The 21,373-nt window shown below is 41.5% G+C and overlaps 1 protein-coding gene across 1 annotated transcript; it reads right to left on the bottom strand.

The window, feature by feature from the left end:
• Positions 1–48: 48 nt before the first annotated feature.
• LOC309484886 (uncharacterized protein) lies at positions 49–21,103 on the bottom strand. The gene is made up of 11 exons (XM_082151358.1): positions 20,226–21,103; positions 19,396–20,188; positions 7,380–7,461; positions 7,139–7,254; positions 6,987–7,041; positions 6,809–6,878; positions 6,008–6,655; positions 5,225–5,318; positions 4,849–4,936; positions 4,541–4,759; positions 49–3,319 (listed from the first exon to the last, which is right to left on the bottom strand). Exons 2-11 carry the CDS (start codon positions 19,482–19,484, stop codon positions 3,020–3,022), a joined length of 1,761 nt encoding a protein of 586 aa, XP_082007484.1. The 5' UTR covers positions 19,485–20,188; positions 20,226–21,103; the 3' UTR covers positions 49–3,019.
• Between the last annotated feature and the right edge of the window lie 270 nt (positions 21,104–21,373).

Genomic DNA, 21,373 nt, shown 5'->3' with positions numbered 1-21,373 from the left:
TAGATAGATAGATAGATAAAATGGATGCTCCCAGAAGAGATGCTGTACATCTGTGGTGTGGGAGCATTTCCGTTTAGAAACCCCAAATAAAGTGAGATGTGTGTATTGTGATCGGCAGCTAGCCTACTGCAACAATACATCATCCATGATGCGCCATTTGAGGAGAATTTGAAATTTGCGTATTTGCCCAGAACTCATGATCCCCTAACTTACTGGAAAGAGAGAGCAGTAATCTTTCCTCATTTGTATGTCCTTGCTAAAAATATATATTTGCACGTCAGCAACAAGAGTCCCTTGTGAAAGGATTTTTTCAAAGGCTGGAGAAATTATCTGTAAAAAAAGAAGTCCTTCCACAGCAGAGAAATTAATATTTTTAAATAAAAATCTCAAAAAAAGTGAGACATTGTGGCTTGATTTCTTTTATTAATATTCATTTTGCAGGACCAAAATAACATTATGCACAGTGAGGAGCCAACAGGTTACAAGCTTCACATATTAGAAAAATACAATAATAAAAAAACAACATTTTTTTAATGGCTCGTCAAAGTTGTTTCAGATCAACACCTGCAAGTGACCACTAGGTGTCACCATTGAGACGGGTGTCGGATTGATTCGAAGCCTCGAAGCAATATGGCCCATTTGGTTCAACTGTTTCATTGCTTCACGAAGCCTCGATCTGCCCACCACTAACTTTATGCGAGAACGTCAAGACTTAGATGTTATCCTCTTTCAGGAAACCATGGCGTAGTAGGTGGTCATTGAAGGCACAAGACGACGATGAGGGTAACAACAGTGTTTATTTAAACTAATTCAGGCAGGACAGACACAACCACATTCAACACAAACGAGAACCAACAAAGGACTGAACAGAACAGGGAGTATAAATACACAGGAGGAAACTAATAGGTGTGGAAAGTAAACTAATCAGGGACTAACGAGCACAGGTGCAGACAATATATGACATCATGGTGAGACACATAACCTTAGAAAATGAGCATATTTTCTTTCACTAACAAGCTACATATTAATATAAAATAAAATAGTCTTAATCAAAAGAGGAAAATAAATGACTGGGAAAGATGAATGCTTTTAATTAATATTTTAATGATACATTTTCATGTCATATACAAAATTAATTATAAAATATAGCTGCAAGCAGCAATTATCGGGGCCAAGCGCAAGAAGATGATAAGACATGCCAAAATGCCTGGGAGTGTAGGAGCCAACTGCAGCAAGGTGCAATTGAAGACATTGCAAGATGATTATAGGCAAAATAGCTGAATAATAATATATACAGTCAGTTAAAATATAATTTAATGGTTTATCACTTTCAACCAATAGGTGGTACTATTACAAAATTGATGTGGTACGGTCAGAGTGAAGTGACAGTTTGGTGTCAATATTTTAAGGAATTGCAGAGATAAAGCTTCAAAGTCATTTTGGTAACAAAACGGTCAAAACGGTATGAAATCCATAACTTTTTATTGGCATGGTCTGGAGATGATATGATTTGATTTTGGTGAAAATCGGACAAATCGTCTAGGATGAGTTTGAAAAAGTAGGAATTGAACGAAAATAAAGATAGCAGACAGGAAGTGCGGCCAAATATGGCAAACTTGGTATCTATTTTCTCGGCGTGACCCAAGAGATCTATTAAGACCAGTTTCATTGCAATAGGCTAATTTATTCAAAATGTATTCGCATTTTTGGAAATTTCATCAAAAGGTGGTGTCTAAATCTTTTGAGTACCTTCAGGGCATGGTGCTAATGACATACTGAGTTTCGTAATGTTACACCAACGCATTCGTTAAGTATAACATTTTTTATCACAATACTGTATTTTAAGTCAATAGCAATTTCATGTTTTGTTCTATTATAGGGCCAACAAGAGGCACAATCCTACCATTTTTTTAATGTGTTCTCATAGTGAGCCCATACATGTGTGTGTCAAATTTGATGAGTTATAGACATTTATTTTTATAAACACATAAAAAAATGACCCACACCTGACTTTGTTTGCATTTTCTTGCCACTTATTATTAATATTTTGTCATGAAGGTATTGGCGACTAGCCAACGACCTACGATTCCAAACTTCCTACGGTGGTTTCGTCTCAATTGGTCAAACGGTTTCGAAGATATTGGCAAATGTTTTTTAAGTGCTAAATCACAACGCTACCCAAATCGTAAGGCAAAACCCAGCATGTTTGGTATCATTGGACTCGGCAAGGATTCAGGAACCTAAGGAGATGACTCCCGTGAAAATAAGTCAACCACACCCAGAATTATATACATTTGAAAAATGTATTTTACCACTAGGTGGCGCTGATTCGAAACTTCTCAGGCTCCTTCAGGTCATCGTATTGATGACCCATTCCGACGTTCATGCGTTCATAAAATACAGCATTTTGGTACAAAATTCGAAATGGTCGATAAAGCGTTGCAGAGATACAGCCTTACTTTTGTTTTTGCAAGCGCTACTTAAAATTAGTTTGCACAGTATTCGAGAACGGTTTGACGAATCAACATGAATTCCATAACTTTGTTGGCATGGTCTGAAGATGATCTAACTACATTTTCATGAAAATTAGAGCAATGGCCTGGGAGGAGTTCGAAAAAGTATGTTTTTCTGAAAATTCAAAATGGCGGAAATTTTCAAGACATGACGACATAAGGTACAATAGAATCGACTTGAGCCATGGAATCATAGGACAAATTAATTTTGTTTCTATCCCTTATGGTTCAAAAGTTATTAGCATAAACATGAGTGAAAATTTGGACAGTTGAAGGCACTAGAGGGATTGAGTTAGAGACTCCAAATTTGCTATGGTGTCAGTTCAGACTGTCCTCTATCAGTGTGCCAAATTTCATAACTTTCCCGCAAGGGGTTCTATGGGCTGACATAGACTTCCAGAGCAGAAGAAGAAACGGAAGAAGAAGAATGATAACGCCAACGATTTCAATAGTGAATTTTTGAGTGTCTGTCTGTATGTTTGTTTATGATACTGTTTTACTGATTGTTAAAATTCTGCATCATGTAAAATCTGTTGAAATTTAATTTTAACCTTGGATCGACTGCATGGAGGAAGGTGTCTCAATGCCCCAGCTAAACTTAAAAGAAAATGCTCTTCCTCATCTGGCTTGCTATTAATGCCGTTCAGGACACAGGGCTGATCTGCCTCAGCCCTTCTCTTTGAAGCAAGAGTACGGCGAGAAGTTTTAGGTGTCCAGAGTGGTGGCACATTAGAGGAGTCAGGAGATCCGGGCTGTGTGGTGTCGGCCTGGGTTTGGGTCAGGGACTGTGTGCTCTCATCTGATGTCTGTGGGGGACAAATCAGAAAGTTAATTTAAAAAAAATGAATATATATATATATCTATATATTGGTGTTACCATAGACTCAAGGAAAGCCACTACACTGACATCCTCATCACAAGAAGTGTTCAGTCTAAAATTGCTAGAGGTGTCCCTGTCTGTGATGTATGGCTCCAGTAAGTTGAGGATGGACATCTATTTCCACCTCCGATGGCAGGTTACCAAATGAGAAAGCAATAGGGAATGACAAAATAATCACCACTGAAACTTTACTATGCTACTACAGATACACTTATACAAGTTATCAAACGAAACTATTTTAAAGACCATTAAAGCAAAACAGAAGAATTAACCTATATAATTAAAACAAACAAACACAATGGCTGTTGGCTCATTGCTCGGAGCGTATCCTATAACGATAAGTCACTGGCAAATCAGTGGCTGTAATTAAATCATATCACATGATCCAATGTAGAAACTATCGAGCATACATAAACAGTTATTAAAAAAGAAGCTTAACTTCATTCAACGCTGAAAAATAGTTTCTGCGATCCAAGCAGCGTGCACTAATATTTTCAGTGGCGCTTTAACACGAAACAGGAAACTCGTGAATATTCATGTAAGCTCTGCCCAGTGTCACCGAAAATCTCAGACACAGTGAATGGTCAAGTCAGTACAGATTGTATAATTTTTACAATACAGATTGTATCAAAGCAGCTTCACAGTGATAACATGAAAATAATACAACAAAGTTTGTTTCTAGAAGACAATTGCATCATCGTCCACCTGAAGTAAGGCAGATCCATAATATTGTTGAATATTAAATGTCGAACTAAGCAAGCCAAAAGCCAAGGCAACAGTGGCAAGGAACCAAAACTCCATCAGGTGACAGAATGGAGAAAAAAACATTATGAATATTTCAGAACACCGGCCTCGTGCACTCACGTTCTCTCACGGCCCTCGGCCTTGTCCTACTTGACACAGTATACAACTTATATACAAGTTTCATTTTTAACTTGCATCACAAAAATAAACAACAGAAATAAATATATATATATATTTTTTGTTTCATTGAGAAATGATAAGTGAATATTAAAAATATATATATCTAGAACATTATTAATGAACCCATTTTCAACTTCGATTTTATTTATTAACCATTCTCTCAATAAGAGAAAATAGTCGGTCCATTCTCTCTCTCTTGAAAATTGATGTCTTCCCTAATTACCTTGACCAGCTCATCAACATGGCCTTTTTTTCTCTTGGCTGGTGGTGATCGTGGCTCCTCCTCATCTTCGTCATCCACTGCTGAACTTGTCCCTGATGTGTCCTCAGGGGAGGAGTCAATTAGGATAGGGGAGTTGGTGGAATGCCTCTGTCCCAACACCTCATCCATGAGGGCAAACCACGGCCAAGTTTTAGCATTCACTTTCTTACACTTGCAATCCTACGACAGAGCAAAGAAACCATGACTGTTAACAAAAATAACAACAGCACAATAAATTTCAGCAAAGACGTGCCAATTAACTTGCTTACTTTGTATTTTTTTTTTAAGTACTTCCATTTTCTTCCGGCCTCTGTTGGAGTGGCTTTCCCCAGCAGGCCCATTTTCTTCAGAACTGTCCTAAAACAAGAGAAAAAGGAAACAATTATGAAAAACATTATGATGGGCGGAATCTTAACATAAGTGCAATCTTAACATTACAAAATATGACACAACAGGACATGCATACAAAAGTCCTCAAGTTTGGTTAAAACATTTGTAAACATACCTTGCATGACAGTACTACAAAAAACAACAAAGTGAAAGACTATTGCCTTATCTACTGGTTGTCTTATTGTTGTGGGCTTTGTACAGGGTGAGGACTATTTGCTATAATACACAAGATAGCCTAGTGGAAATAGGCCTTACCCCCAAGCCACACTGTTCGATTTACTGTTCCCGGTAAATAAATGGTCGTTGTCAGCCCTCATTTTAATAAATTCAGCAGTCCGCACCTGGAGCCCTAAAACAACAGAAAATATTACAAGAAGTTTTGCAAGCGAAGGGACCATCAGTTCTATCCTCAAATGGCCGAGAAACGAAGGGCGCATTTGAAGTCACATTAGAATCGGGGTAGCCTTTGTCCCTCCGTGGTGACGCAATCAGCCATCGCAGGGTGCAGCCTTTGAATTGGGACAGCCTTCATTGTGCCGATGTGACGCAATCATACTTTAAATGCCTCTCTGGAGGACGCAGCCTCCGAATTGGGACAAAGCTATAAATAGTCACTTGTCACCAACTAGAGGCATAACAATGTAATCGATACTATCATTGTTTGAAGCACCAAGTTTTTTACAAAAGGTGAACTGCTCTTATGATCGCTACGTAGACATCAGTGTTTATATCCAAACTATAAACTTTCATCCCAGTACTTCTGTGATAATTTTTATATTTGCAACACAGAAACAACAATACTGTGTGGTTGAAAATAGGCTACTGTTTGTGAAGCTGTTTCATACACATAACTGCTTTCTCAGCAGCAGCGCAAACACAGATTTGAATGTTCTGTTGTGATTTTGTCAAATGTTTAATAGACAGAGGCGAAATGTTGTCATTTAGTAATGAGATTGAGTGTGCGATTACTTCTGCATCTCTACTTCTAAGTTGTTCAAAATAGTTGTGTTCATGAGGAGAAGAAATACTCTGTCTCACCTTTGATCCTATAATTAGGTATTGTAGCCTTAATCTCTTTTGGACCACCGTGGACTTCAGACCTATTGCCAGCATTTGATCTTACGGATGTTCTTGGTAACATTTTCACTTTAGTCTTCTTGCCTATTGGGCCTGGACTCTGAAGCTGGCCCAAAGGCATTTGGAGATCAAGGCTCTGATCCCGTGATCCAACACTTCTCCTTCCTTTCGGGGATTTAGGAGTTTTGTCCTCATGCTGAGGCTCTAAGAGAATTTGCTGGACAACCTCACCAGCACTTAAATTCTGAGGCGTTTTCAATGGTGTTCTCTTCTTCTGGGAGACCGGAGTTACACCTTTCTCTGTCAATGAGGGGGTGATGGACACTACAGGCGGCATATCATCAACAGTTTTCTCTTCCTGACTTGCATGAAATGAGCTCTGAGGGATAGCTGGTCCAGTAATATCTTCATCTAGCAAGGACAAAAGATACTCGAAATCCAGTTCTTGATCAACCTGAGGTCTTGCAAGAGGTGTTTTTGGTAGCTCAGATTTCCATGGTGATTTAGCAAGGTCCTGTTTGGCCATTTGGCAGAGCTCAAAAAAAGGATCATTCTCAACAGACTGTTCCACAGATGTTTGTAAATTTGACCCATCTTTTAAACAAGTGTCTGCAAGTATAGCACACATGACAATCACGGATATGAAATTATATTCTAGCAGAATTAGCAAAACTAGAAAAAAAAAAAAAAAACTTACAGTAAACGTGCTGCAAAAAATAAATGTATAGAATATTACAGGAAATAAATTTCATGATCACTAACCAAACAAATGCTCTGACTTCCTCTTCTCTGCATTAACGGGTGTGCTTTTTTCCTGCTGGTTTTGCAAAGCCTACAGGATGACAGAACCACAATTTAACAAAAGAAATAAATGATAAATTAACAACAACAACAAAAAATACACATCATCTGTTTCACAAGACTCACATCAACTACACACCTGAACTGTTTTGTCTTTTCCAGCTGTCGGTGTCTTGGCAGGTGGGTACTCAAACCTAACATTTTGACAAGATGAAACCACACAAAACAAATTATTCTCAGAACAAGAAAACTTTCATTTTTTTTCATAATTATAATAAAAATCAGAATCACCTGTAAGAACAATCAATGATTGTGATGAGATCACCATGTTTTAACCGTTCAGATTGATTGAGAACTTGTCCATTAATACATGTGGGGTTCAGGGAGCTTAAATTGGTCAAAATGAACTTAAACAAGAGAGAGACAATAAATGAACAGCATGTCATGTGATCTTATATGCAAAGACACAGTTTAAGGAAACAAAAGATAAAGTCAAACTTATAGTGTTATAATTAACTTATAGCATAATTACCTCGTTGTTCTCATTCAGCTCTATTTTACAATGCACATCTAACACCTGCGGCAACTGATTACGAACATCACAGTCCAGCTTCCTAAAAAGGTAAAGTCTACATAAAAACTGCTTCTTTGCCCATTCATATGGCCCATTTTGTGAATGAGAAAAATTTAACTATGATGCACTTTTTGATTACAATATAATTTCTATGCATTGTTTAATGTGGTGTAAGTTGATATTCAGAGATGCATCTCCCATGTATTTCTAGTTTCACCATAAATTATTCAAATAGATTAAAATATAAATCTATCAATAGCTTATTACATTAGTGCCTTTTTGCAGGTAACATTTCGTTTTTGTTCATTTATGTCTAGAGTATTTCAAATAATTACAGTTGCAGCAAGACGAATGATGCACCACACAATCAAGTACATTATTCATTTGTTGTTCAAGATTTCCTTTTTTGAACTATAGGCTACACTTTAAACGTGCGTATTTAAACAATTTAGTTTAATTTGTCACCTTTTCACTCTTGTTCACTTTCATAAACCACTATTTATCAACAGACAAAACTTAGATAAGTAAATATTTTACAAAAAATAACTGTAAATATAATAAAAAAAATTATCAGGGGCCCTGAAGGCTGATTAAGGCGAGGCAGGAAGCCTCCAGGGCGGAGCAGGTTGAGCAGGGGGCCACGGCGGTGCAGGCTGAATAGGGGGCCACGGCGGAGAAGACCCTTCGGGCGGCCATGGCGGAGAAGACCCTCCGGGCGGCCATGGCGGATAGGACCCTTTGGGCGGCCATGGCGGAGAGGACTTTTCTGGTGGCCGTGGGCCCTTGGTGGCCACGGTGAGGACCTATGGCCCCCCCCAAAAAAATTCTTGGGGAGAGTGACGGAGTCAAGACAAGCCTCTGGGACAGGCTCTGGAACTGGCTCTGGGACAGGAACTGAGACCGGGACAGGCTCAGTCTCTGGCTGGGCAGACGGGACAAGAACAGTCTCTGGCTGGGCAGACGGGACGTGATACGCAGGCTTGGCAGGGCTGAGGTGGAGTGCAGGCTCGGCAGGGCTGACGTGATGCGCTGGCTCTGGGCTGGACGGGACCAGCGGCGAGGGCTCTGTGCTGGACGGGACCTGCGGCGAGGGCGGCTCTGTGCTGGACGGGACCAGCGGCGAGGGCGGCTCTGTGCTGGACGGGACCAGCGGCGAAGGCGGCTCTGTGCTGGACGGGACCAGCGACGAGGGCGGCTCTGTGCTGGACGGGACCTGCGGCGAGGGCGGCTCTGTGCTGGACGGGACCTGCGCTGGCTCTGGGCTGGACGGGACCAGCGGCGAAGGCGGCTCTGTGCTGGACGGGACCAGCGGCGAAGGCGGCTCTGTGCTGGACGGGACCAGCGGCGAGGGCGGCTCTGTGCTGGACGGGACCAGCGGCGAGGGCGGCTCTGTGCTGGACGGGACCAGCGGCGAGGGCGGCTCTGTGCTGGACGGGACCAGCGGCGAGGGCCGCGAGGGCGGCTCTGTGCTGGACGGGACCAGCGGCGAGGGCGGCTCTGTGCTGGACGGGACCAGCGGCGAGGACGGCGAGGGCGGCTCTGTGCTGGACGGGACCAGCGGCGAGGGCGGCTCTGTGCTGGACGGGACCAGCGGCGAGGGCGGCTCTGTGCTGGACGGGACCAGCGGCGAGGGCGGCTCTGTGCTGGACGGGACCAGCGGCGAGGGCGGCTCTGTGCTGGACGGGACCAGCGGCGAGGGCGGCTCTCTGGACGGGACCAGCGGCGAGGGCGGCTCTGTGCTGGACGGGACCAGCGGCGAAGAGGGCTTTGAGCAGGATGGAACCAGCGGTGAAGGGAGCTTCAAGCCAGGCAGGATTAACGCAAATAGTAGCTCAGTGGGCATGAAGCTGTCAGTCTCTAGCTCGGCGGGCACGACACTCACAGTCTCAGGGGCGGCGGGCATGACGCAAACTGCTCTGGACTCGGCAGATCTGGCGTGAAGTGCGGGCTCGGCTGGACTGGCGTGAAGTGCAGGCTCGGCTGCACTGGCGTGAAGTGCAGGCTCGGCTGGACTGGCGTGAAGTGCAGGCTCGGCTGGACTGGCGTGAAGTGCAGGGTTGGGTGGCGTTCCGGACCGGGGCGCAACGCTCTCCAGACATCAGATTACAGTCTCTTTCCAACTCAGTCCAGTGGTGTCTGGGAGATTGAGAGGACGATGGAAAGTGGCCCCAATCCAGAACAGGGTGCTGAGGGTTTCGTCCTCCAAAGAGCTTGTGAGGGCGAGCTGAAAAAACGTATTGGAGAAACTTAGGATATCTTGGTTCTCCTGAGCCACGAGGATGAAACTGAGGTGTTCATCCATTACCTTGGTCGGTTATTCTGTAACGTCAGCGGGTTGAAGAAGAAAACGAAGGTCAAGCGAAGATACAAAATACTCAATATTTATTTCCATAGGCAAAATCCAAACAAACTCGAAACAGTGTGCTAGTGCACAAACAATAACCGACCAAGACATGAGTGAGAAGAGAAACTTAAATACAGAGGTGATAATGACACGACAACAGGTGATGGTGATGATGAAGACGGTGAACAGGTGGGTAATTGAGGGAGTGAGTTCAGGTGTGGAGACAAGGAGGATTCTGGGAAGTGTAGTGAAGACGAAGACAGAATGGTGCAGACGATGACTGTGACACATGCAGCCCCATGCGCTCGATCTGCCATTTTCAATGTCTAACTTCACAATCAATGGAAACGGTCAGTTTAATTTTAATAAACAAAGTATATAGGCCTAGCCCTATCTATAATCAATAGAAAATTAAACTGAATATATGAATAAATTGATAGTCCTGCTGCACGGGGTTCCATTATCATTGCAGATTATATAATAAATAAATATTGATAGGCCGAATGAATTAATAAATAACTAAATTAAATAATATTGACGCACATGCGTTTCTGTCTCATTATTGGGACTTTTTCGAAACTTTCCCCTAATGGGATTCTTCTGGGTTTTTTTCTTCTTTTTTTTTTTCTTACTCGGGACATATTGAGGATACAAAATCAGTTGAGTTTGCTTCTGTTGCAATTTGTCCTAGGTTGACCCCCATTTTGGCTTAAAATGACTGGACTACAATAATAATCAACACCTGCAAGTGTACACTTTGAAGAGTAAAAATGACAGAAGGTTACGTTAATTCAACTTTATTATATGGTAATCAAATGGCACTTCCAAAAGTCATACATTTGTTTAAAAAAAATTTTTTTTTTAATAAACGAATATACAAATTACATAAAAATCAAAGATCCGGGGCCCGTTCTTCGTACGTTGCTTAAAACATCCGAGATCAAATTACACATCCAAGATGATATCATCATGCTAATCATGATCTGGCTAACTCGGTTCTTCGAACACACTTGCCGGATATGATTAGTATAGCTGGATTGAGTTATCTGAGATAATTGCGCGTTCATGCGCTGGTTTAAAAGGGGATATGTATCGATAGTAGAAACATTGATGAGCAACGCTGCTATTGGCTGTTCAGCGTGGCCAAAGAGCGCGCTCAGTTTTTCTCCTCAGCAGAGCAAGAACTAATAGTCGAAGTTTATTCGGAATTTTAATGTTTAATCAAAACGCCAGGGAACACCTCAAAGTCTGCAAAAGCCAGGAGAGAGGGCTGGCAAAAAGTAGCAGACAATTTAAATCCGTTAGAAGTGGCCATGTTAGATGTTTTTATCACTTATTAGCCTATATTTTTGTATTTTAATAATTGCATAATTACTTTGTTCATTGTAATGTCAGAGTCACCACACTAGAACATGGGAACAAATAAAATTGAAGTACAAAAATATTCTACATAATGGTAATTTTTAGTTATTGTAGTCTCTTTTATAAAAGGCACTGTTAAATAAATGGTTGTTTGTTTATAAAAGCAACCAAGAAAAAGGCTGAGAAAAAAAATAGAAAAGATCTTAGTAGCCTACACTGTAAAATAATTTTTGCTGCATTAAATTAAGGCCGTATAGTCATTTCAACTGTTAAATCTTGAGTAATGATGAATTGCTTTGACTTGTGAAAGTGAAAACTGATAAACTTATGTTAATGTAAAAATATTTTGCCATGAGTTATTGATCAAATTTTTTCCGAGTGTAGTTCATTTTAATGACATTCTGTTTTCCTCTTTTGTGCAATTTTACATAATACACCAACACTTGTATCTGTTCCCAAGAAAGTGGTGGCTGAAATATGTGCAGTAAGTGGACATTTTCTAACTTTCCAAAGGAAAGAAAGTATAAGACTTTGTAATGTCCATTTGTTTCCATTGCACTGGACAGTGAATAAACCCTCTCAGATAACTGTCATATGGAGGAACTAGCCTACCTGCAAGTGCATAAATAACTTTACTTAATTTATACTTGTATGCTTTATGGCTGCAATATAAGTTGCAGGATTCCACATCTACAGAAAGGCCTACAGAAGAGTCTGCACAGACAGAGGAGACATAGGCCTACATGTGGGCAGTGTATAGCCAGCTTTTCCTTTTTATTTGTTTCATGAGGCATGTGTCTAATATCTCTTGTTGCAGGCACTTGACCACTGGCTTTTCTTTACAAAGAACAATTGAAATAAAACTCAAGGAACTAAGCATATTTGTCTTTTATTAAACATTTAATGAAAAGTTTTTTTTTTTTTGTTTTTTTTTGGGTTGTGTAATATTAGCCTGGTTAAAACCAGACCCTTCTCAGTTGAAACTGAGTGTAGGGTCTGGCGAAGCTATGTAGACAAATCATTTCCAAAGGGGCGTCACCAACCGACGTAGCTCAAATTCCTCTGGGCGCAATTGGATAGTCATAAAACCAATCAGATCGATGAAGGAGATGACGTATGCTTCGAGTGTTGTTCTTTGCTCCCGTTTTAACGAAAACGGTAAGTTTAAATCGCTCAAAACAGACGCGATAACTGATTCGTTTATATACTGTCTATGATTCGAACGAGTGATGTTCCACGGCGGCATCCATCTTTGTAATGAAATCTCCTTCAGCGTCGCTGCGCTGCCGTCATCATGTAAATCCCTCCCCAATAGTGTAAATGAAAGAGCCTCGCAAATAATCTTAGAGCAATGCAAACAGTTTGTGCTGTAGTTAAAGCCTGACTCCGACAAGTTGAAAATAAATGTGCATTTCCAACGAATTAATAATGTAAACGACAATCTTACGAGTCACGAGAAAAAATATATATCTCAGAGAGAGCACTATCGCGCTGCGCTGGACTTTCCGTATCAGCTCCGCTTATAAAGCCGCAATCTAATCCTGTTAACATGAAATAAGCCTGCTCCCGAGCAGGTTTAAGCTTGTGCACCTGTTGAAGAACCAAACAATCCAAGATCATGCCAAATCGCCAACAATCAAATCCAGCTAACTGAGTTAGCGACGTACGAAGAACGGGCCCCAGAACATTTAATGAAATGTCGGTAACCGGAATCATTCCAGGAAACATCCACAAACCCAGAGCAGCAAAGAAACGAATGAGACTAAATAGCAGACAAATCAATGAAAAACTAAACAGTGCGAGCGAGGCTACATTAGTCACCTTAGAAAATGAAGTTGTAGGTTATGTTTGAATAATTATCTCATTTAGCTGAGGAAAATTAAACGCAATACTCACGTATCCTTGCTCGATGAAGAATGAGACAACACAATGAGCCCAACGGTCGGATGAAATTTAAAAGGCAGATTTTCGCGCTTCAGGGCAGTGATATGTAGTCCAGTGGTTGTCAAGTCACCATAGGCACAACCATTAGCAATGGCCCTGAACGGTGGTTTAATGTCAACATTGTGACAACGCTGTAACAACCTTCACCACACAACGTAGTTATAGTAACCTTTTGGCCATGTTGTTAAAACGTTGTTAGAAGATTGGGTGCGTTGTGCCGACGTTCTGTGTTTGCTGGGATCATCTGAACAATGTTTCGAGGAGTGGTAAACGTAATGTAAGCGGAATAATTGACTACTCATAAGCGGTTTAGTATAAGCCTTAAGCGTGGGACTGTTTTTTTTACAGTCTATAACCCTATTCGGACGGGATACACTTTACAAGGGTAGATGGAGTAATGTAATTTTACCACAGTAAGTCTGTAATATTAATGGGCAATTTGCATGGGATAAGATATCTCAGTAAAACTAGCAGAAGTGGGGACGTAATGTAAAACGCCGCACTATTAGCGTCCTGCACCGGAGCCTAGGGCTCAGCCCGAGACTCACAGTAAAGCACGAGCCCCTAATAAATCCCAGAAGGGAATCTAGAATGGAACCAGTCCTAAGTCGGGTCCTTATGACATATAAGGAGGATTGGACAAGGGTCAATTCGCTCCAAAATATTACCACATAGGACAATTCGTGCTTATGACAGTAAATAGTGTTTAGACTGACAAGACCGCAGACCGTCGGGTCAGATCCTTACACAGAGAGGACTTCAGTCTGTAAACAGAGTACCTCCATATTATAAAACCTGACAAACGTGGATGGTGAGGACCAGCCGGCCGCCGCACATATGTCTTCAATGGGTACACCACTGGACCAGGCCCACGAAGAGGCCATGCCTCTTGTGGAATGGGCTCTAGCGCCTATGGGACAATCTCGTCCCATTGAGACATAAGCCAAAGAAATGCGTCCACTATCCACCTTGAAAGTCTCTGCTTCGTGAACGGCAAACCCTAGGTGCGGCCGCCGAAGCACACAAAGAGCTGTTCTGACTGCCTGAACGGTGCAGAACGCTCCAGGTAGATTTTGAGAGCTCTGACGGGACATAGCAAATTAGCTTCCCCGTAATCGACTGAGGGGGGAAGTGCAACTAATGTGATGACCTGTACTCTGAACGGCGTAGAGAGCACCTTGGGCACATAGCCGTGTCTCAGTCTAAGGGTGACTCTGGAATCACCAACCCCAATTGGAGAGCGCCTGCAAATCACCCACTCGCTTAACTGATGCCAGTGCCAGCAGAAGAGCAGTTTTTAGCGAAAGTGGCTTTAGTTCAGCCGACTGAAGCGGCTCAAATTGTGAGCCTTTCAGGTCTGCAAGAACCGTGGAAAGGTCCCTTACCGGTATAGTGGGAGGTCGAGGAGGGTTCGATAACCTGAGGGATCATTGAGACGGGAGGGAACGCATAGAGGGGGCATCTGGGCCAGCGCATCCCTGTTCTTCACAGTGCGTGTTGTTCTCCGAGGCGAAGAGGTCGACCTCTGCCTTGCCAAACACGCTCCAGATCAGAACTGTGTGCGGATGAAGGGACCATTCCCCTGGGGAGTGTTGTCCCGGGATAGCATGTCCGCGCCCACGTTCCGGACGCCCGGAATATAAGCAGCTCTCAGAGAGCGCATGTTGGCTTGTGCTCAAAGGAGGAGGTTTCTGGCCATGGCATATAGATTGCCCGATCTGAGGCCACCCTGGCGATTTATGTAGGACACCACCGACATGTTGTCCGTTAGGACTAAGACGTGATGTCCCGCCAGGTTTGGCAGAAACGCCTTTAGGGCTAGACAAACTGCTCTCATCTCGAGGCAGTTGATATGTAAGCTCTCCTCCGAGTTCGACCAGAGGCCGGAGATAGGCTTGCCCTCATGCAGCTCCCCCCAATCCAGGTTGGAGGCATCTATGAACAGGGTCTTCCTCCTGTGGCCTCCTGTGTGCCTTCCTCCAATGGTCACTCCAGACTGGTACCAGTCCGGGACCTTCCAGGGAGCCAGGGCTCTGATGCAGCCCTGGTTCACCATGATGTGCAGGCATCCTGAACGCCATGCATGGGCTGGCACACAACGTTTTAGCCAGTGCTGTAGGGAGCGCATATGCAGTAATCCCAGTTGGAGATTTGTTTGGTAGTTAACATTCTGAATAGCCGTCTCATGAAGGCTCTGTTCAGCTGTCTGAGCTCTAAAATGAGGCGCTGGCTTTGCCAGCCGGCTCGAGGCTGAGCTGGAGCGTTTAGGCAGGAAGTGCCGCATAGCTTGTGACGACTTCTGTGCTTTGGTGAAGAGCTTCGAGAATCCCTTAACAGCTGGGCCGAAGAGACCGTTGCTGGAGACTGGCGCGTCGAGAAACACCGTCCTGTCCGCTTCTTTGATGTCCGTGAGGTTTAACCAAAGATGGCACTCGAGCACGATCAGGTTTAGCCATACCTCTGCCGATAGCCTGAGCGGTGGACTTTGTAGCGCGCTGTGTTAAGTCCTTGGCGCTGCGTAGGTCTTTAAACGACTCAGGATCCGGGCCAGACTCGTCCATAGCCTGGAGAAGCTTAGCCTGGAAAACTTGCAGCACCGCCATGGTGTGCAGGGCTGAAGCAGCCTGGCCGGAAGCAGAATAGGCGCGTCCCGCGAGGGCTGAAGTGTTTCGGCAGGGCTTGGTTGGGTGAAGGGTGAAGGGTGACTGTGATGGAGAAAGCGAAGTACGCAGGATGAGGCCGGCATGAGTTTGCTTATCTCCATGTGCTCGGGCTGCCGTTGGCTGCGGCGCTTCTTCTTCCATGGTCCGAGGAGGGTGGGAAAAGGAAGAGCATGAGGAGTGGTGTTGCCATCTTCCTTGAAGAGGGCTAGCCGCGTCCGTAGCATGGAGATGGGCATGCTCTCACACAGAGAGCAGCTTCTGGCAGAGAGTTGCAGCTTCAGCGTAGGCCCGTCCCAGGCATCTGGCGCACTCTGTGTGCCACGAGGCACAAGGAGAACGAGGCATTTGCAACAAAGCTTGTATTCTCTGGAAATTTCTCTTTTAGACTGAGTGTTCCAACGGCGAACACGCAGTAATTGGGTTACCATACTTGGCCGTCACGTGTCACTTCACTTTTTTTTAAATGGTGTGTATCCATCTGGTGAACTATTGCGACAGAGATGTGGTTTTGAAACGAACAAATGTGTATTTTGTGATGATACTGAAACTTCTGTTCATTTATTTTTTCAATGTATGCACTCTGAAGTTCTCTGGACTGATATCCACGACTGGCTGCACACAAAGATCCGTATTGAACCTTTTTCTCAGAATGACATTGTTTATGGAGTTGTATTGGACAATAATGAGTGGGACTTCCTGGTAAATATTATAATTATTCTTGCAAAATTTTACATTCACAAATGTAAATATATGAAAGTGAAACCTAGGTTCTATGTATTTCATAACTAGTTTCTTTCTTTCACCAAAGCCCTTAACATAATGGAAAGTAAACAAGCTATGAAACTTGTTTATTTATTTGAAAAATATACTATGCGATCAAAGCCCTAGCTATAATTTCATTTTATTATTTACTTATTTTAATTATAATTATTATTATTTGTAATTTTTTTTTATTATTATTATTATTTATTTTTTTATTATTATTATTATTATTATTATTTTTATTTTATTTATTTTTTTGTTCTTGTTGCACCTGCTCCTGTGGAATGTTGAAAAAAGATGTAAGCCATATTGTTTGTACATGAGTTTGTTTAATAAAAATAAAATAAATAAAAAAATAATAATAAAAAAAACTTAACCAGCAGAATGAGCCATCATTGAGGTAGAACGTTGATCTGAATATCGTGTGTCTGTCGCTTTAAGAAATGCGCGTGCATGATGATTTTTATTTTATTTTACTGTCTATGTTTTTTTCATGATGCACGAAACGGGAGGGAGGGGCAAGCTAACTTGGTTTGTTTGGGATCTGGATCCAACTCCACCCCCTGGATCTCGTGTACTGCAGTGAGGTGCTACTGCTTCAAACACAAACAGAAGTGACATCACCCACAATCGCTGACGCTGATACAACCTTTAAGCATGTGCGTGCAAAGAACTCAAAATGGTGATTGAACGGTAAATGCAACAGATAACGTTACACTGTTAACTATTTGATTAAAATATAAAAATAACAAGCAACTCGCATTCAGCGTGTTCACACATTACAATAATGCTTTTATTAATGCGTTTGTCAGCTCCAGTTTGGATCCTATTATGAAGACTTCAGATGCCCAACACCTATGCAGTGAAGTGCAACCCCCTGCGAAGACTTCAGATGACGCAAATTCTGAATCAACATGCACCAATGCTATATTTTCTAAATGTCATAATCATTTGTTAAACAAGTATCCATTACTTAAATGAGCTCATTGTATCTCCATTAAATTACTACATTGTTAAAGGGATACTCCACCGAAAAATGAAAATTCTGTCATCATATACTCACCCTCATGTTGTTTCAAACCTTTATGAATTTCTTTCTTTTGCTGAACAGAAAGGAAGATATCTAGAAGAATGTCAGTAACCAGACAGTTTTAGATACCATTGACTTCCATAGTATATTTTTTTCCTACTATGGAAGACAATGGTATCTAAAACTGTCTGGTTACTCACATTCTTCTAGATATCTTCCATATACTCACCCTCATGTTGTTTCAAACCTTTATGAATTTCTTTCTTTTGCTGAACAGAAAGGAAGATATCTAGAAGAATGTCAGTAACCAGACAGTTTTAGATACCATTGACTTCCATAGTATATTTTTTTCCTACTATGGAAGTCAATGGTATCTAAAACTGTCTGGTTACTCACATTCTTCTAGATATCTTCCTTTCTGTTCAGCAGAAGAAAGAAATTCATACAGGTTTGAAACAACATGAGGGTGAGTAGGCTATATGATGACAGAATTTTCATTTTTCGGTGGAGTAGGCCTATGCCTTTAAATTAATACATTTTTGGCTAACTGTGATTTTGTATACACTTCTGAAATGCATAACTTAGACAGTTACCTCTGATAACAGAACACTCTAAATTGTAATATGGACTCATGCGCTTTCTGTAAAGCTGCTTTGAAATGGATGTGTAGCCTATTATGAAAAGCGCTATACAAATAAACGTGAATTGAATTTTAACCAAGGCCGACGAGCTTCTTGCAGCGTGCAGATCATAGGGTGCCCCACTAGGACTGGGCGATAAATCGATTTTATCAATTAACTCGAAAGTGTAGTTTACGTCGACTTGTTGTTTGAATGAAAATCGGTTTTCTCTTTAACATCCGCCGACGCTCCCCTCTGGGCTCCCGTAGTTGCGAACGGGCTCAGCGTTTGCCATAGAGATAGACAAACAACATGGCAAATGAACGAGACCGAGGCAGCACAAGCACACACGCCAAGAGCGTTTACAAACTGAATCCGCAGGGCTGCCAACTCTCACGAATTCACCGTGAGACTCTTCACACGCTCTCACGCCACAGAAAAATCACGAACCAAAGAGGACACGGAGACCGACAGACAAGGAAGAGCAGGTTACTATTGAAATTAAACAAATTCTCAGCTCTCAGATTCTGTCAATTTAATTACGAAATTCAAACAATAAACACCGTTTTGGCGCTTGAAATTAACATAACACATTACCGTATCTAATGAAGCCTACCTAATATTTATCCAAAGGAATCGATATTGAATCAAGATCAGAATTAAATCACAAGAATTAAATTGAAATTGTGAAATTTGTGTCAAGCAATAATAAAAACAGTTATTCCAGTTATTACCATGTAAACATTGTGTTGTCACTAAACTTAATAAAATTCTGTTTAGTTACCAAATGTTTTGACAATCACAATTCACTTAGTGATGCAAGTGTTGTTTTTTATTAACACATTCCCCAATCCCAATCCACCCATTTTAAGTTATGCTATGTTACATTTTCACTGTTTAAAAAGGCAGGGCGTGCCATCTTGTCTTTTTGGCTTGTTGTTTCTGATTGCACTTTAACCCCAAGGGGGAGATCCAGATCAAATCCCAGAAGGGAAAATCAAAACAAAATAAAGTTAAAACTTGTTTTGAACAATTTCTTTGTCATCTGCAGATTGGTTTTAAGTAGGGGGGAAATAATCGATTTAAATAGTAAATCGGATTTTTTTGTGAAACCTAGCCTCATATAGCCATCATGAAAAAAATGAGAAATATATGAGAAATATTTGCGTGGTGCCCCTGGGCACTTGCCCAATTGCTCATATGGCCCTATGCAGCCATGTAAGCCATAAATATAAAATGTGTAACTGACCTTCCGACCAGACAGGATGCTATGAAGGGAAATTCAGTGCCATCTTCTCCATTTTTTTCGATCTCCACTATCTTCCCCAGCAAAGGCATTTAAAAAAAAATAAAAATCTTGTTTAGCAAACACAAAAAAACAAAATTTTAAAAGTCTATCCACTTTCACGGGTCACAAATTTGACACACGGCAATAAAAATCGGATGCTAGTTCTAATGTGGTCTGTGAAGTTCAACTGATCATCAATTGCAACTCCAAGGTTCCTGGCTGACCTTTATATAGAGTTATGAGTAGAGGTGAAGTTGTGATGAAGTCTTGGGTTGGCATGGGACCAGAAGCAGGGTTTTTTGCAGTTTCTTTTTTGCAGGGGTTTCAGGGTTTTTCCTGGCTCAAAACGAGCGGAGGTAGACCATCATATAGCCTAGTGGTTTAATACCGGTAATTTCTGTAGTGCCGGGTATATTCGGTACCCACTAGTCAGCTGCTTTAAGTCGCTTCCGTGTTTTTATCTAAGCGCGGGCTCCAGACTAACTTTTTTACTTGGAGCATGCACTGTCTGTAGCCGATATAAGTTATATACCAAGATATATTTAGAGTCTGTGTATATTAAACTGCAAAAAGAATATTCAAATATTAACCCTGCATGTTCTGCTGGTCTCTGTGTGAATGAATGGCGCAGACGCGCGGTTTCATTTACCTCTCTCTCTCACACACACACACACACACACAGTGAGGCACGAGTGACGCTCGCGCTGTTTTCAGTCTCTGCTGCCTCACGATATGATGACATGGTGAAATTCATCTCCAGAGATTTTTTACAGTCTATGCTCCAGAGCCACTCTGAGAGTCACTTCATGAGCATTTTACCGTTTAATTTGAGAAAAAAACTATCGTCATATTATACACACAGATACTCAAAGGTCTTCACGACAACCCGTCAAAATAAAAGGTCGGTTTAACTTGAAGAAATTGACAGAAATAATTATATTAGGCTACTGTACAGTAGATTTAGCTGAATTAGCTCCATGGGATTTTTTTTATAAGCAATATTTACGTTTAAACAGCATGTAGCCTTTAATGCTTATGATTACCGTCATAAATAAAGTCATTGAATTGAATAGAATTTTTTTTTTTCAAGTAGGCTAGTTAAATAAAATAGTTCCAACAGATTTTGCTGTGGTACCGAAATTGGTAGCGAGAACCATAACATTTTAATGGTATCGGTACCGACTACTGAAATTTTGGTACGGTCATTGACAGGTGACGTCACACTCGTGAAACACGAAATGCATTATGGGCGTAGTGGCCATTTGTAAGGTATCAAGTGTGTTCTATTGGGAGAATTGTGTTGTTCGTAAATGTGATAAAATGGTACGTTCTTGTTGTGTGGCTGCAATAGTAAGTATCACGACAGAAAGGGTCACAAACTAAACAACGGGGAAAGGTTTTTTAGTTTTCCCACTTTGAAGAAAGGACATGGGCAGCATGTAGTGGACGTAACAAAGAGGCGTCGGATGGCCTGGGTTGGAGCTGTGCGACGCAAAAACATCACTTTTACAAACATATCTCCGTTTATGTATGTCTTCTCTGACATTTTGTGTAATTAATACAATAAAGAAAAAAATGCATGAAAAGAGGGTAGGCCTAGTAGCCTATAACAATTTATTTGACACGTTCAAACTAAACAAACCATCCTTAATCAGGCACTGATGATATACAGTTAACATAACAAAGACAGATAGCCTACTGTGTTTCCCACAGTATTGTTGTACCGAAGAAATGTTTTAAAATTTTAAATATAAATTAATTAATCTGGTGCACTTTGAGTCACCCGAAACCGCCGTTATTTTTTTATTTAAAAAATAAATAATCCACCCACCAACCGCCCAAACCTATAATATTCTTTGATTTAGATATCTGCATCTGATCATCACATTACAATTCAAATTCTCAGTGTTAAGCATGATAATATGGTAACATATCACAA

Source organism: Leuciscus leuciscus (genome assembly GCF_965113295.1).
Source record: "Leuciscus leuciscus genome assembly, chromosome: 21".
NCBI classification, from domain to species: Eukaryota; Metazoa; Chordata; class Actinopteri; order Cypriniformes; family Leuciscidae; genus Leuciscus; species Leuciscus leuciscus.
Note: the sequence above shows the minus strand (reverse complement) of the source record. Positions and strands in the feature narration are given on the sequence as shown.